General features: G+C 50.0%; 1 protein-coding gene across 14 annotated transcripts in view; it reads left to right on the forward strand.

Annotated features, from left to right (window-relative positions):
- The window catches only part of Atxn7l1 (ataxin 7 like 1), a 238,490-nt gene that overhangs the window by 176,349 nt on the left and 44,573 nt on the right, over positions 1-17,568 (forward strand). For 9 of the 14 annotated variants that reach the window (XM_023719469.1, XM_023719470.1, XM_004634992.2 and 6 more), the window contains one exon: positions 15,489-15,711. In XM_023719469.1, coding sequence (XP_023575237.1) covers positions 15,489-15,711 — 223 coding nt within the window. Of the gene's footprint in view, positions 1-4,413; positions 4,492-4,542; positions 4,722-5,518; positions 5,635-5,960; positions 6,244-15,488; positions 15,712-17,568 lie in introns of those variants that run through there. The other 5 variants (XM_023719474.1, XM_023719473.1, XM_023719475.1 and 2 more) reach the window with 5 other exon arrangements.

A 17,568-nucleotide genomic window follows, 5' to 3' on the forward strand; every position in this document is an offset into this window, starting at 1 on the left:
AGCAGGTCCTGGGATCAAACCCCCGGCCCCTGCGCCTGCTTCCAGGCACTTTAATCTACTGAGCTATTTGGCCAGCCCTGCCTATCTGTGTTCTGTCTCTGTTGCCTTTACTTGAATGTGGAAGGAATCATGCAATATGAACGGTAGCCTTGTGTGTGTGACTTCTTGCATTTCACACAGTGTTTTTGAGGTCATGTGTGTCTCGCTTTATGTTTCATGGATGGATAATGTTTCATCATATATATAGACCGCAGGTTGGTTGGTTAGTTTTTTATCCACAGTGGAGGGTCGGGTGTTTCCACCTCTTGATTCTTGTGAACTGTGCTCTTTGCCACTGTGAACTTGGGGCACAGGCAGTATTTGAGTACCTGTTCTCAGTCCTTTGGGGTGTATATCAGGAATAGAATGACTGGACCATAGAGTAATTCTGTTTAACTTGTTTTAATTTTTTTAATTTATTTATTTATTTATTTAATTTGGTACAGAGTCTTGCTACCCAGCTCAGACTCATAGTGATCCTCCTGCCTCAGCCTCCCCAGCGCTGAGATTATAAGAATGCACCACCATGCCCAGTTCCAGTGGCTGGCTCAGCCTGTGGCCAGCACAGCATGCAGTACCGGGCTTCGAACCCTGTTCCTTGCACTTGCCAGGCAGGCACTTAAACAGGCAAACTATCTCCCTGGCCCAACTTTATTTATTTATTTATTTATTTATGGCAGAACCAGGGATTGAACTCAGGCCTTTGCATTTGCCAAGGAAGTGATTATTCCACTGAGCCATCTCCCCAGCCCCCAACTTCTTTTAATTTAAAAAAAAAAAAAATTTAATTGTGAAATTCACTTGACATAAAAGCTAGCATCTTGGGGCCAGGGAGATGGCTCAGTGGAATAAGCGCTTCCCTGGCAAGCGTAAGGGCCTGAGTTCAATCCCTGGTTCCGCAAAATAAATTAAAGAAAGAAAGAAAGAAAGAAAGAAAGAAAGAAAGAAAGAAAGAAAGAAAGAAAGAAAGCAAGCGAGCAGACTGAGCATTATTTAAAAAAAAAAAAAAGCTAGCATCTTAACTATTTTGAGTGTGCAGTTCAGTGGCACCAAGTGCTTTCACATTATTATGAAAGCACATGCCTGTTATCCTGAGGCAGGAGGATCATCGCTAGTTGTGGAGCAGGCTGGGCTCCAAAGTGAGCTCCAGGCCAGCCTGAACTGTGTAGCAAGACCCTGTCTCAAAAAGACCAAAGATAAAGTAACTTCCCAGTCTGCCTTCTTTAGGCCCTGACAGCCGCCTTCCAACTTTCTATCCATTTGGCTCTTCTAGCTCGATACCTCGCACGAGTGTTACCATGCCGTCATTCAACGTGTGACCCGCGTGTTTCGCTCTGTACAATGCCCTCAAGGTTCATATTGAAGCGTGTGTCAGAATTTCTTCGCTTGTAAAGCTGATGTGTACACACACACACCACCCTGTGTTCATCCACCAGCCACTGGTGGACCTTGGGTTGCTTCCATCATTGGGCTATTGTGAAGAACACCGCTGTGCACTGGGGGGGACAGGTATCTCTTTGAGCCCTTGCTTTCACTCTTTTGGGGCATATACCCAGGAGTGGTATTGTGAATTGCTGAATTGCACAGTAATTCTATTTTTAATTTTCTTAGGCACTACCGTAGTGTTTTCCATAGCAACTATACCATTTTGTGTTCCCAAGCGTGGTGTCCAGGGTTCTGCTTTCTCAGCTCTTGATAGTTGCCCTTTTGTTGTTGTTATTGTTAGTTAGTTAGTTAGTTAGTTAGTTAGTTAAGTTAGTTAGTTATCCTCAGGTACATGGTACCTTCTGGTGATTTTGATTTGCATTTCTCTAATGACTAATGAAGCAAAGCGCCTTTTCCTACACTTTTTCCTTTAAATGTATTTAGTACAGGGTCTCAGTACACAGATCGGACTCATAGTGATCCTCCTGTTTTCAGCCTCCCAAGGACTGGGATTATAGCCAGGTGCCCCCACAACCAGTCTGAATTGCTGTTTCAGTGCACCCTGGGGGTGGGGCTAGCACAGCAGGCCAGGGATCGAACCCCCGGCCCCTGTGTCTACCTAAGCAGGTGCTTTAATCTGCTGAGCTATCTGGCTGGCCCCAAAGTTTGTCTTTCGTGGTACCAGGGATTGAACTCTGTCCCTTGCACTTGCCAGGCAGGCATTTATACCACTGAGCTACTTCCCCAGCCTCCTGCACTATTGTTGCCCAAGTGTAAATCTGCTTTAGAAAAATATCTATTTGAGTCCTTTGTGCATATTTGAATTGGGCTGTCCCTGCCTGTGTTTGTATTTAGAGCTGGGCTTCTAAACTTGCTGCTCCTCAGATGCAATAAACATTGCATTTTTTTTAAATTTTATTTATTTGTGTGTGTGTGTGTGTGTGTGTGTGTGTGTGGCCAGCTCAACCCACCAGGGGGCGGGGCTGGCTGGCATGTGGTGCTGGGGGATCGAACCGTGGTCCCTGTGCTTTGCTAAGCTAGTTCCAAGTAGGTGCCTTAGACCACTGAGCCATCTCACCAGCCCCAAACATTGCATCTTAAGGCACTAGTTTTCCGAGAACTTGGCCCACCTACTTATTCCGCAGGACCTGAAGTGAGGACAGAGGCAGGGCCAGACCTCTGGAGGGACCAGAACGCTGTAGGACAGCCAGCCCGAGGGCCGTGTACCATCTGTGTCCTCCAGGTCGTCCTAGAATGCTCCACAGAGGTCCTAGGAAAGCTGTCCGTGTTTTCTCTGAAAGGACTCACGCTCCCAGGCCACGAGCCCTGCCCTTTCATCTGCGTTTCTTCTAAGCATTGCAACACCCAGCAGGCCTCTACTGGACAGTCCCCTGGGTGGGGAGAATGTGCCCAGGATCCCTTGACCCGCTGGCCTCCGTCTGGAGGAAAGGCTCACAGCGTCACCCTCAGGCACAGACTGTTCCCAGTCAAAGCTGCAAAAGCCTGAGCAGCAGGACTGGGCGGGTGGGTGGTCGGCTCTTACCCCACAGTCCATGTTGATTCCATTCCAAGACACTGACCAGCACACCTCCTCCAAGCCCAAAACTGATTCACTCTCCTTAATTCTGGGAAGAAGCTCTTGACAAGAGCAGGAAAGAAAGCCAAGGACCCAGAGGGCCAAAGTCGTGTCATCTGTGAGCAATTCTCCCACGGCAGACTCAGGCTCTGGCTTTGGTCGTCCTGTCAGGCTGCTGACCCAGAGGTTCCCACGGGCTCTGCCTTCCAAAGGCGAGGGGCTCTGCCTTGCTCTTGGGATGGTCCCAGCTCCTCAGAATCCCAAGTTCTCCCAGAGTCACACAGCTGGGCCTGAGCAAGTCATCATCTCTTAGAGATTTGCTTCTCTTTCTCTAGCTGAAAGGCATATTCCTCTAGCAGGAGTTGACTCAAAGCTACTATTAGGTGACTTGAGCCCTAACACAGGAGAGCTCCTCATAGAAGATACAGATGCTCCACACCTACTGTTCTTAAGGCTTTTTACCTCTCTCTCACTTTTCTTTCATGCCAAAGGTAGGAAGCTTGCACTGGGTTCATTATTGTTGTACAGAAACGTTATGCAATTTTCTTTCTTTTTTTTTGCGGAACCAGAGATTGAACTCAGGCCCTTGCGCTTGACAGGGAAGCGCTTATTCCACTGAGCCATTTCCCTGGCCTCTTAAGGCTTTTTTAAAGTTAAAGTGAAACTTATGTGACGGAAAATTAACCATTCTGTGACTGCTCCCCCACCCTCTTTTGGTTCCCAGCCAGCCACTGACACCCACGGCTCCACTCCACTTTCCCTCTCTCTGGGTTTATCTTCCCTGCACACTTCATACAGGCAGAATCGTATCACATGCAGCCTTTTGTGGACCACAGTCTGGGTAGGAGTGGGGCCCTCCCCCCCAAGTCTGCTGCTCTTTGCCAACATCAGGAAATAACATTCTAAGAATCCAGGATGAATGAAAAGCCCCTGCTTGGGTGCATAGTGAAAAGGTTGCAGTTTTTCTGGTTAATCTATCGACCTCACTGCTCTCTGCACAGTGCTAGGAGCTGGACTGGACCTTGCCCTTCAGAATAGGGTGGGAGGGCAGAAAAGCCAGAGGTGTCTGCAGGCCACATGCAACCGGTCTGCACAGGTCTCAGGCCAAGGTGACAGCAGCTCCCAGAGCCCAAGGGTGGCCACTATCTGGGGGGAGCAGAAAGGCCCCAGCCCTGCACACAGTGCTCACTGTCTCGTGCCTCTGGCCACAGCGCTGGTGTGCAGTTCAGGAAAACCCAGTTTCATCTGCCAACTTCAGGATGTGAGCCGGCCATGCTGGGCCTTTCTCTCTGCCTCTCCCTGGTCCCGCGGGGCGTGCTCTCTCAAAGGGAAGTCGTGTGCTCTGACTGGCTGGGGCCGTAGCCAGGATCCAGGAAACGTCTTGAGTGGCGTGCCCCGGCGTGGCCCTGGCCCAGCCTCCTGTCCAAACGGCAAGGCTGTCCCCAGGATGTGTAAGTGTGAGCGCAGGGCACGGGCGCCACCCTGGACAGTGTGGGGCCGGGCACAGGGCATGGCAGAGCAAGCCTGGCAGAGCGGGCCTGGCAGGCCAAGCGTGCGGCAGCCCCTGGCGCCTGCAGCAAGGTGAGCCTGAGCACAGACAGCGCTCTTGGGCCGTGGGCAGGCGCTGGCGCCGAGACAGGGCTGGGGCGGGCAGTGTGGACAGCAGCTGCCTCGGAAAGAGGTCCGGAGTAGGAGGCTGGGTTGGGGGCTGATCTATTTTGGATGGCCCTGCTGGAGGTCAAGGAAGGAGCAGAGTGGAAATTTTTACAGTACACCTTTCTGAGCACCAGCAAGCCAGCTGTCCCGACCCTGGCAGGTTGTCACCCCCACTTCTCAGTGCTGATTAGCACCCCAGATGACACCTTAGGCCTTTGTGTACTCTTCAGCCTGTTTTTCTTTGTTGTTTTTATGCAAATTATGTTAGGAAGTGTTTCAGACCTTTGGTATTCGAATGATACCCGTGTCTTAAAGCTAGCAAGCCTCATTTTTTTATTCTGCCCTACTCATGATAGTCCTTAATGCAGGGTGCACACTGGATACCCTGAATAATATGGGGGTCCTGGCTGGCTCCCTAGGGTGACTTGAGCCCTAAGAGGCCTGGGTTTTTTTTGTTTGGTTGGTTGGTTTTTAGTGGCCTGATTTATTACTGGAATATTGTTTCCCATGTGCCCATGGAGAAATAAAGGGGAACATGCACACACACACACACACACACACACACACACTCAGAGTTCCTTACTAAGTGCTACAAGTGAGTGGCTGACAGAAGACAGATCTTTCTTATGTTTAAGGTCCCTTTCTGTTTTTGGCTCTTGTCGGTATATTAATAATGGTTGATCTTAAATCATGTAAACCATTTTGCCTGCACCAATAGAACTCAGACGTTTTACTCCTAAAGAAGGAGGAGAGAAGGGAGGGGAGAGAAGGAAGAAAAAAAAAAAAAAAACAGCGTTTGTCTCTGTACGCATATGTTGACAGGGCACGGCCACACCCTACTTCAAGACAACTTCCTGTTTGCTACTGCCAACTGCCACTCCAAGGAGAACAGAAATGGTTCCGTTAGTGGCTGCTGCGGAACCACGAAGGCCTGTGGGGTGAGTGGCTCTGAGTGACACTGAGACGTGAGCAGGGAGCAGAGACTTTGTACCTTTGATTGTAGCAGCCCAGGGCCCTGTGCTGTCCAGATCGGAGGTTGGTTCAGAGAAAAATACAGCAGCAGAAAACGAACTCCCCTACCCCCAGCCTGAGCTCCTCAAACAATATGTTCCCAAAGGATTCTTGTAAATGGAAAAATTTTAACTCAGGGGCAGAGAGATGCTGCCAACTGCCTGCTTAGGAATGCTACTACATGTGGTTGGGTTTTTTTTTTTTTTTTTTTTTTTTTTAATTTCATGTACTGGGCAACTTGTGTTTGGTGCCTGCTGCGAGTGGCACAGTGGTAGCCACCCCTGTGAGTTGCTCGTCTGTCCAACACTCACTTATTTAGCAGTGAAGATAGTAAGAGCTCACTGGGGCAAGGCCTGTGCTAAATGCCAGAGATAAGACAGTGGGCAGGATGGTTGTCCTCGGAAGTGTCCAGGCACAGGATGCCGCAGCCCGTGACCAGCAGGACGGCATTCAGTGCTAGCAGGGGACTCAGTGCACCCGAGAGGAACTGCCCAGCCATGGCCTGTGATGTGGCTACGGTTGTCCGCATGCTGCAGGTAAGGACACAGGCCTTGGGGGGCTAAGTTACTTGCCCAAGCCATGGAGCTAATGAGTGACAGAGCTGGGTTCTGAGCCCAGAGCTTTCCAATTCCTGGGACAGTGGTGCTTGATCCATATTTCCTAAGCTGGTAAAACATACAAACCACCTCAGGACTTTGAGAAGAATAAAACAGATTTGGGAGTCCTGGTCCCACCATGGCAAGAGTAAAGGACTCCGTGCTCTACGGGGGTCCCTAGTGGGTACATGCGGCCCAGGCCTCCTCCATGAGGTAGGACCTGCATGCCTGAGAAAGGTGGTATCTGAGGCTCCTGGGTGAAGGCTGCTGGTGGTGCCTCAAGACAGGCCTAGAAGGACCTTTAATGAGACACTAGAGATAGCAGGTCATGGATCATGTCCCCAAAGCTGCCCCGGCCTCTGCCTTGTTTGCCCAGTGTCCAGTTGCAGCTCCTCTGCCATGCCTCTGGGATGGGGTGAGTCCACTCTGTGCCATTTTCAGTAGACTCCAGTGGTTTACCTAAAAGCTGGGGACCACTAGTTTTCACCATGTACACAGTGACAGCCATGTGACTCTTGCAGGGGGGTGTGGTGGCTGTGAGGGGCCACTCCGTGGAGAGAGCACACAGGTGGAGCTCCTTGTCAGCACCCACACCCCCATGGGGACAGGAGCTGGGGATAGCCACGCAGGGAAGCACTGGGACCATAAAGGGCCCAACTGTACCTAGAAGACGGTCCTGGGCTGCAGTGAAGGCAGCAGGCCCGGGGAGCTGTCCACTGCCCTGGTCCTTCAGGCAGCAGCTGCCTTCTGTACCCCAAGCTCTGGTAGACGAGATGGCCAGCCTGGCACCTGGAGAGTACCATCCCCACCCTGGCAGCCCTCTGATGAAAAAGGTCCAGCAGTGGCGGAATCTGTCCTTATGGCCACTGTGATAGCCGGTGCGCCGATCCCTGGCTGAGACCAGGAAGGTACCAAGGGAATGCTCAGAAAAGAGAGCAAGTGACCGAAGGAGGCCTCACTTTGACTCGTATTTTTCTCTCTTGGCTACTTAATATTTGCATCCATTTTCTCTCTTTTGCCCTTTTTGTTTAAGAAGACGTCAGTGCTTTTTTTTTTTTATTATTTTTTTTATTTATGTGTGTGTGTGTGTGTGTGTGTGTGTGTGTGTGTGTGGCCAGCTCAGCCCACCAGGGGGCGGGGCTGGCTGGCATGTGGTGCTGGGGGATTGAACCGTGGTCCCTGTGCTTTGTTGAGCTTGTTCTGAGTAGGTGCTTTAGACCACTGAGCCATCTCACCAGCCCACGTCAGTGCTTTTGTGCTGAATTTTTGTTGTGTGGACTTATAAAAATGGAACCCATTAAGCAGTTCATCCTAAATCCTTCCTTCCCCTTTTGCTTCATCCTGGAATTCATGTTAAATGTTTTTATACAGGAATGATTAGTGTTTACATCTTATTTGTTACATTTTCCATCTCTTGTGGATTTGGGTTTGCAGTTTCACTTACACATTCTCTTAGATTGAAACAAACTTCATACCTGTCATGTTCAATTGTCTGATTATCACTCATTCAGGTCATTTGTAGTATTTTTTTATTACTGTAAACTGTACTGCTGAGAATATCTTTGAACTTTTTTTTTTCCTTTGGGGGTATTTCCTTGAGGTCTATTTTTTGAACTAACATTACCAGATTACCAGATCAAAGAGTATAAATGCTTTTTAGTTCCTGTTATTATCACGGGGGAGCTCTCCAGAAAGACATAATCCCTTAAAAGTACCCAGGCAGTGTGCGCATGTGCCTTCCTCTGGCAGGTTTTCCTTCTAGCTAGGCTGGGTGTCTGGTGAAGGCCTGCTTGGGGGATGATGGAAGTATTTCAGGCTCTGAAAATTCCCTGGAACTCCCCAGATCCTACCCTCCCTTGGCTGGGCCTGCAGATTTGCACCTTACTATAAATGACAAAGAGAACAGGTGGGAGGAGGAATGAACTGGGTAGAGGGGAGGTGCAGAGCGTCCTGCATTATGGGATGCCCCAGGTCATTCCAGGGCAGCCCTAAAGGTGGGAAATGCTCCTTCTCAGGCTCATCTGAGACCTGCTAGGAGCATTCCAGGCCAGAAGGCACGGTAGAAGGGGCCCTGGCTTAGTGGTCAGTCACGCCTGGGCCTTCCTCACAGCTGCTTAGTGCTGTGTAACATTGGTCTCATTTTCTAATCTTGCCAAACTTCAGTTTCTCCATCTGTACAAGGAGACTAACAGCATCCGACCGCTTTGTGCAGCTGGTGGGATATCACGTGCACCAGTGCGTGAAAGGTAACTCCACAGCACCTGATGCCGAGAGGGCTCTGGAGAAATGCTGCTGAATGAGTGGGCAGGAGGTGACCAGATGACCGAGGAGCCACCCCACAATTGCCAGGGTTGGGGAGCTGGGCTGGCATGAGCAGTGTAGGCCACTTGCCCACACTCTTGTTGGTCCCAGAACTTGCTGCTCTGTGGAGTTCCTGTGGCCTGGCCATGAGCAGGGGGAGAAAGGGTGAGTGGGAGTCAGTCAGTGACAGGCATGCATTCTTCCAGGAACACCTCCCAACTGCACAGGATCTGACATGTTGTAAGAGGGCACCAAGTGGGGGGCAGGTACCCCAGAAACTCCCAAGCTTCCTAGGCTCTGGAAGTGCTAGGCTTGGCTCTGTCTGCCCCCACTTCCTGCCTCAGTGCCTTGACTTCCTGTGTCCTCACCGCCCAACCCCCTGCCACCATGGTGCTCTGCATGGTGCCTGGCTATCATGGTAGCAAATGAGAACACAGGCCCGGATTCCTGCCCCAACTCCTCCACACAGCAGCCTGTTGATTTGGGGCAAGTTTCTCAACTGCCTGTTTTCGCAGCTGCCGATGAAGGGAGTGCCTGCTTCGCAAAACAGTTGTAAGGCACAGTCCACATGAATCCTGATGCCCGGGTCCCTCTCTGCCTCTCTCCCTCCAAATCCAGTTTACTTTTGAAGGAAAATCCTTTGGAATTCAGAGTCGTCTTTTATGGACAGAGTCCTGGCTGTGGCTACTATTGCAGAGAGAACCCTCTGAGGAAATGCACCTGGCTAAGGACTGGCCATGTACCTGCCCTCTGGATAGTGACAGAACGGTGGCACTGTCCCATGAGTAGGCCAGGGCCTGGCCTCTGCCCAGGTTGGCTTATGCAACCGTGCAGGCCTCAGGTAACCATGAGTAGGTGATTGGCCGGCCTCTTGGAAGCCACACTGGTAGATTCCCAGCAAGCTTTTCCTTGGAATGGTTCAGGGAGCCTCACTCGCCGGCTGTCTGCAGCCACATCGGCTGTCCACAAGGCATCTGTGCTGAGGTTGAAAGGAAAAGGTCTCGAGATCTATGTAGCGGCTGGGAGAGTTCTGGAGTTTTTTCTGAGGTAGAATTGCCAGAGAACCTGGGGTTTTACTGCAGAGAGGAAGGGGAGAGGGTCGTAGAAACAGCACGGCTCCCAATGCTGACAGATCTGTAGGGTGCCGAGAGGCGGCAACTACCAGTTCTGTTCTTCTGGCCTCCAGCTGCACTCTGGGGAGGCACCTGGGGGTGGAAGGTACACACAGCAAATCGATGATCCTGAACCGGCAGCTGCTGAAGCCTTGGCCTGGGCTTTCTGTGGGGGAAACATGAAGAGTAAAGAGGTTTGGGTTTTCATTTCCTCGGTGCTGGGATGGCCAGCTCTCTAGCTGAGGTCTCAGGACGTGACCTGGGGCCACCGACTGGCACCCAAAAGCTGCCAAAACGGGCTGGTGAGATGGCTCAGTGGTCTAAAGCACCTACTTAGAACAAGCTAAGCAAAAGCACAGGGACCGCGGTCAAGCCCCCAGCACCACATGCCAGCCAGCCCCGCCCCCTGGTGGGCTGAGCTGGCCATACACACACAAAATGAATAAATAAATATTAAAAAAAAAAAAAGAAAAGAAATTAAAAAAAAAAAAAAAAAAAGCTGCCAAAACACCTCCAAGGCATTTCTTCCCTCTCTCCAGGGCAGTCAGGCCCTCTGAAATGCCACAGGAAGCAGAGAGAGACAGCCAGCCCCCCAGCCCCCAGGCATCCAGTCGTCCATGGCAGCATCTTCCACGGTTTCACAGTGGCAGAGCTCAGAATTAAAACGGAGGCTGTGACACCCCGAGGCCTGATGCTCCCTGGCTCTGTGACCTTGAACCACTGGTGGTATCTCTGGGCCTCACTTTTCTCATCCGTAGAAGTCCCATGGAGCCTCTTCTAAGGAATTATAAGAATGAAATGCTGTGGAGTAAATCAAGTGTGCAGTAGAATGCCAACCACATAGAAAATGTTATCCAGCTGTTACTACTACGGAGCCAAAGACAGAAGGGGGCACCAGAAGTCATTGGTCCCAGCGCACTTGCCAAGGTTGTTGCTGATGTGTTTATTGGATGTTTAAATCTGCGTAGGTGTTCCCACGTTAGTGTTTGCTTTTGTTCAGTAGGTGGGTGGTGCTTCTATTCAACACTAGCACGACACCTTGGCATGGTCTTTCTGTCACGTGGTCTAAAAATATATATGTAGCAGATGCTGCAAGCTGTTGCAGGCTTTCACTTTGGAAATATACCTTACCTTAAAAAAAAATCCTAAATCAATTTATAAATAAATTTTTTAAGAAATGTCAGCCAATAAGACAGTAGCTAAATAATCTACATCATGTAAGTAATTGAGCATTACCTATTTAAAATAGCAAGCATGTGGAATATACACACATATATAAAGAAATGGTAGTTGACAAAAAAAATAGCCCTAATATAAGTTGATTACCTTTTTGTTAAAATGACTGTCTATATTAACAAAGATTGAGAAAAATGATTTTTTTTTAATGCGGTACTGGAGATTGAACTCAGGACCCTATGCTTGCCAGGCAAGTGCTTATTTTACTGAGCTATCTCTCCAGCCCCAAGATTGAGAAAATTTAGAGGGAAATATTCCTTTCTCAAATTACTTAACTCCATAAGATATTTTAACAATGAGTGAGGAATATAATGTTACATAAACTTTTTTGAACAAAGCATATGAAATTAGAATAATTTAGAGATCTGCCTAAGGCAGACCCTTGACCAAAACATAGAAGGAAATGATTATTCCCAAAGTGGGTCAATCAGAATGACTGTCCTATAAACCTGAAATTCCACCTACACAACAGTACTCTTTTTTTTTTTTTTTTTACAAGAAATAAAGACTTTTCCTCCCATTCCTGGCCTGCCCACCTCTCTACCGAAAAACAGAACTAAACTGTATAAGTCATCCTTAGGTAGATGTTCATGCTGGAGATCCCCAAATGGAGATTCCCAACCTGGCTCCTATCATGTTGTCTTAGTTAAGCTCTTATTGCTGAGACAAAATATCCAACACTTTCAAGTTAAAGGAAGAAAGGTTTATTTTAGCTTATACTCTGCAGAGATTTCAGTCCATAGTCAGGTGGCATGGCAGACGGGCATCACAGAGGAGAAACAGTTCATGGCAAAGCAGGAGGCAGGTAACAAAGCAGCAAGCAGCAGCACAAGCCTGCCTTCCCTCTCTCCCTTTATATTCCACCTAGACTACAAGTCTATTGAGTAGTGCCACCCATGCCCAAAGTGGGGCTTCCATTATCCACACCCAGAACTATGCTAAGTCCATTTAGTTGTCACCAACCCTTAATTCCAGTGTCACCCACCCTAAATCTAGCTATCTCCAAAAAGTCCCACCTACAAGTACATGAGGCTTTGGAGGAACAGCCACATATAAACTATAGCAAGGGTTTTCCTCTAAAGTCTACTTGCTGTGTCCTGACTGGACCTGCAATTCTAATCATTTACAAAAGTCAAGCTACCAACTGAGTGAAGCCTTGACTGCTCCAACTCTATTGGTTATACCACTTTAATAGAGCCAGTCATGGTGGCACATACCTGTATCCCCAATAATATGGAATGCTGAGGTAGGAGGATCACAAGTTTAAGCACAGCCTGGACAACCTAGCAATTTAGCAAGACCCTGTCCCTGTCCCAAAATGTAAAAAATGTTTTAAAAAGGTGGAAATATAGTTCAGTGCAAAGGCCCAGAGTTCAATTCCAGTTCTAAAACAAACCAACCTGCACCAAAGAGGGCAAGCTTGTTCCCATAGGTCAGGGGACAGAAATGAAGACCTCTTGGTGAGACACCTTAACAGATAAATCAGTTCATTCAGAACAAGGAACAATTCACAGGAATACTGCTTCTGCCCATCTGCTGCAACACAAAATCATACATAAACAAAAATTCACATGCAGGGCAAAAGGTTGTCTTCAGGTTTCAACAAGCCATTTAACAAAGTCATTTATAGAGGTAAATCATAACACCAGGAATAAAGGGTCTCTGTTCATTTAATTCTGTCTGAGAGTTTCTCAGGGAACATGTCAGCCAGGACCACAGATCAGGATCCTCCAAAAGGTGGTTTCAGTTTTTAATTTTTTGGTACCAGGGATCAAACTCAGGACCTTGTGCTTGCCAGACAGGCACTTGTGCTGCTGAGCTATCTCCCAGGCCCCTAAAAAGGTGGTTTTAGAATCACTGGTCCAGTTCAGTTTGTCACTAGCAGCACCCTTCTTGGGCTGACTCATCCTTGGTTTAGCAAGCTAAATATTTGTTATTTGGGCTCTGGAGTGGTATTTCTATATCTATACCCCACCTTTTGAGGGAATGAAGACTGCAGAAAAATTTGAAACAGTAATGATAAAAATCAGTTTTATTTTAGAAGCGGAAATCTCTGCCAAAAAGAGAGAAATTGCTAAACAAGATATTTCTGAAGGGCAGAAGAAACTGCCGATTTCAGGTGGAGGTGCCCAATTCTGGTGCCAGCATGGCCACCAGCCCACTTTACCCTGTGGCTGGTAACTGATAAATCCATCTATCAGTGAAGAAATTAGATTATCAGACTAGCTGTGTTTCCCTTTTTTGGTTTTCTGAAGCAGAGTCTCACTTCGTAGACAGACTGCCTGGAATGCACTGTGCAGCCCAGGCTGTCCTCAAGCTTGAGGTGATCCTCCTGCCTCGGCCTCCTAAGTGCTGAGATTACAGGTGTGCCACCATGCAGACTCACAGATTTCCAAGACTTAGTCTGGTAACTCCACATTCTTCATTTCCTAATTTCATGGCTTCAAATCTTGCTCATACTGTATTTCCCACCTTCCTGAGAGACCTCTGCACCTATGTCCAGAGCCCCGTTTCTCAAGCAGCTGTTGGCCCTTGGCAGTGGCCTCGGATCACCTGGCCCATCTGAGTCCCCTTCTGCCACTCCACTGTGAGGAGGGTAGAGATGCCTGGCTCCTTCCTGACTGTCTCACAAGAGTTATAAAGGCCAGCTCAATTTTACAAAGTTGGATTCCTCCAAAGAAGATCTGCCTGGGTACAGCATTTCAGCTTGGGAACTGTAATTATTGTTGTAACATCCAGGAGCCCTGAGTGACACAAAGGAGCAGGTATAAGCATGCCTTGTTTTCGTGGTAATGGAGTGGAAAGAGGCCATAGAAGCGTCCAAGAGACCCATTTCCTTTACAGATAAAGACACAGAAAGCTGAAGGGGTAACCCCAGGCCATCAGCCTGCGTCTGGTGCTGGAGCGGGAGCCAGGGCTCCCAACACATGTGTTCTCTACAGCATCTGAAAGGAGGCCAGAGAGCGGGGTCTTGGTTCTCAAAGCCCGTGGTGGGCTGGTTTCCGGCTACTGAATGTGTATGCGACATTTACAACAAGCCACAGGAGAAAAACGACCCCATATCTGCGTACACAGCATCTGAACACTGATAGAGCCACTGTACCCAACCGGAGGAGACTTGGAAATCCCCCCCTCCAGCCCATGGACTCCAATTTCATCAGAAAGATAGAACCCACGCGCATGGAGACAGTCTGGAAGCGCAGGAGTGAGGAGCATGAAGAAGCCACGGGGTCGCCCCACACGGGCCAGTGGAGTCCGGCTTTGCACTTCAGGCCATGAAGAAGCCACGGGGTCGCCCCACACGGGCCAGTGGAGTCCGGCTTTGCACTTCAGGCCAGGCGCAGAATAGCACCGGGAGGGTTCTGCGGGGAGGCCGCCTGCGCCGTCTGGGGCTGCAGAGGGAGTGACATCTGCCATCTTTGCTGACCGCCCCTCCCGCTGTCACCTTCCATCCAGCTTCCAGATCTGCGACCGCTAGTCTGTCCACCCCTTCAAGACATCTGTTGTAATTTCACTTATTTTTTCAACATACATGAAGTGAGCACAAAATATGTATGGGGTGCAAGAGAGCCAGAGAGGAGGACGGATTCCTGGAGATCTTGTCCTTTCAGATTTTGAGACATTTTCCTTTAAATGGTGCTGAGTTTTGGCATGTGTACATGAACATTTTTCTGGGATTTACACTATCGGATCTGTTGGCCTAAAACCATTAAGAACTGCCATAAACCAGGCATGGTGCGCACCAGCACTGTGGGAGGCTGAGGCAAGAAGACTGAAAGTTCAAGCCCGATCTGGGCAAGTTGGCAGTTTGTCAGACTCTGTCTTAAAAAAAAAAAGGTCGGGGAAAAGATGGTGGGCCATAGCCCAGTGCAAAGGCCTTGGATTCAACCCTGGTACCCCATGAAGCAAAGAGCCACCATAGGTGGTATGCATGCAAGCCTTACTTTATAGGGCCACCATCCTGGTCAGGGTCCTCACGCTGCCTACAGGGTCAAAGCAGCAGGGGCTGATGGGGCAGGGACAGGGAAGAGTGTCTGCCCGGAGCTCTGTATTTTCTGCAGAATTTCAGGAAGCTGTGCACACCCCCAAGTCCGTGCTCCCCACCCATGCCTCAAGAGTTGGCGTCCTCCTGTATGTGTGCCTTCGGCTCCATTGGCCAAGAAAGGCCATCATTGGGATGTGCGGACAGCCTGACCCCAGTGCCAGGCAGGTACCCATGCTAACCACTTCCTGGCAGATCTTTCATCCAGCCTGCAATCCCTCTGACTCATGCCCCACATGGAGGTCAGGGATGAGGAGTTCCCATTTATTCTGAAAGTCCAGTCGTGTCTGCCATGCTGGGTACCTGTGCGGTTGTCCTAGTGTGTAGATGGCATCCCTGGTATTCCTCCCAAGGAAGTGCTTTTGCAGAGCCACAGGGCCAGCCTGGCATACTGTCCAGGGCCAGAACATCTGCCTTGCTAGCGGTGGAGGGGAGGGAGGCCAGGGGACCCACCTGTCTCAGCGCCCTGCTGAACTGTGTTCTCCTCCCTGCAGAGAGAAGACACGGTTCCATGTGCGGGCCTTCGCCCTCGCCAGCGTCTCCGACCTGCAACCCCAGGACGGCTGTAGCACAGGGGAAGACCAAAGCCTGTGTCAGCAGCCATAGCTCTGCCAGCAGCACCTCAAAGCCATTCAAAACGCCCAAAGACAATCTCCTTACCTCCAGCAGCAAGCAGCACACAGTCTTTCCTGCTAAGGGATCAAGGGATAAACCATGGTGAGTGTCCATTCCTGTCACCGCCCCAAATGGTGAACGGGAACTGAGGAGGGGACCCAGCGTGCTGGTGTGGGATACCTGAACAGGAGAGGGGATACAGGGCCTTAAAGTGCTGAGTGCCAGACAGGGACATTTTTTTGCTCGAGAGTGGAGCAAAGTTGTGTCTAAGGACAGGGAAGAGGGGAACTCTTCCTCCGGGATAGGGTTGCCTCCCATGGAAAAAAGCGCTGGTGTGAATGTTCAGAAGCACACACAAACCACCCAGCAGTGCCAGGCAGCTCCTGCAGGGCCTCACCCTGCCCTCTGTTCCCCATCCCTGCCCCCGCCCCTGTCCCCTTCCATGTCCCCATCCCTGCAGAGCAGAGATATTTAGGGCTGTCCACAGAGGAGAGAAAGGGAGAAAGCCCGTGTCTCATGTGACTGGGAAAAAAGAGGCTGTTAATTCAGTCTTAAATCCCAGTTTTTACCAAAAAGTCAGGCAAGGTCCCCTTTGGGATGGACAGACAGGGCCCAGCTGCTGCCGCAGGTGATAGCGTTTGCAAAAGCAGAGCCCCCTGTGTGAGCTCTCAGCACTGGCTTGTTATGGTGCCACTGGCCGTCTCCTCTGGACCTCGAAGAGCTGGGCAGGGACAAGTGTGGGGCTGCCTCTGCATATGTTTAAGGAGCAACAGAGCATCATCCATTAATGATACTTAGTTACACTTAGCACCATACTAGGAAAGCTGGATAGAGAATCGCCCATCAGTGGGTTTGTGTCTGCACACTGGAAATTATGATGGCTCGGTGAAGTAGCGAATTACACTGGATCAATGAAAGGGCCTCTTGTGCCATGTGGAGAGGGAGACGTGGCTGGGGGAGGGGTCACCCATTCTCACGGGCCCTGGGGACAGGCTTTGTTCTCCACAGGCCGCTAGGTCACGGGTCTGTCATCTGGGACATCACTGGCTAGAGAAGGCCCGGCCTGACAGGGACAGTTGGTGACTTCTGGCAGGACTAGGCCGTGTGAATCTCTCAGGGCCACTCTGTGTCCCTGCTCCATGGCCTGGGCGTGTGTAGGCTGAGGCTGCATGTGCTGTGCTGTAAGGTGTGCTCCCGACTGTGGCCCTGTGGGAGTCAGTTCATCTTGTTGTGTCTCCATTTCCTGACTTGTAAATGGGATGACCATTCGCTGTACCCCACAGGACCGTGGCCAGGAAGGCCATGGTACCGTGTCTGGGTATGTGGATCATAGCACACGTTCATGTGCCCTTGAGGGGGATCCTGCCCTTGTCCATGCCATTTGAGAGCTTCAGGGCCTGGGGTCAATGCTGGGAAGTCCAGTCAGCTTGAAAAATAAGAGAATGGCTCTTCAGACTCAAGAGTGAAGAGGAAAAGAATAAAATAATTTCTTAAGGGCTGGGGATGTAGCTTACTGATAGGGTGTTTGCCTAAAATGTACATATCCCTGAGTTCAGTTCCCCGCACTGCCCAAAATAATCAGACGAAAGAACCACCCAGCTCTGAGGTGTAAGAAATGAGCTAAGGAGACCCAGGCAAGGGCCCTGCAGGTGGGCCTGGCTTGAAGACAAACTGGCCGTGTGAGAGAGCCAGGGTCTCCGATAGCCCACAGCACTCAGATGAGCTCTCTGGCAGGCAAACCTCAAGGGACCCCTGAGGTTTGGATAGTGCCCATGTTCAGGCCAAGAGAGGTGTAAAGGACTCTAGGGACCAGCAGGGTCTGGACTAAGCAGCCCAGAGGATTGCAAGGAGGAAGTGGCCCTTGGGGAAACAAAGGCCCTGGAAACAGGGGAAAGAAGAGAGCTAAGGGGTGGGAGGAAGGGAGAGAGAAGGAAAGGAGGGAGGGAGGGAACGAGGGAA

The sequence above is a fragment of the Octodon degus genome, unplaced genomic scaffold, assembly GCF_000260255.1.
Source record: "Octodon degus isolate 3935 unplaced genomic scaffold, OctDeg1.0 scaffold00068, whole genome shotgun sequence".
Lineage (NCBI taxonomy): Eukaryota > Metazoa > Chordata > Mammalia > Rodentia > Octodontidae > Octodon > Octodon degus.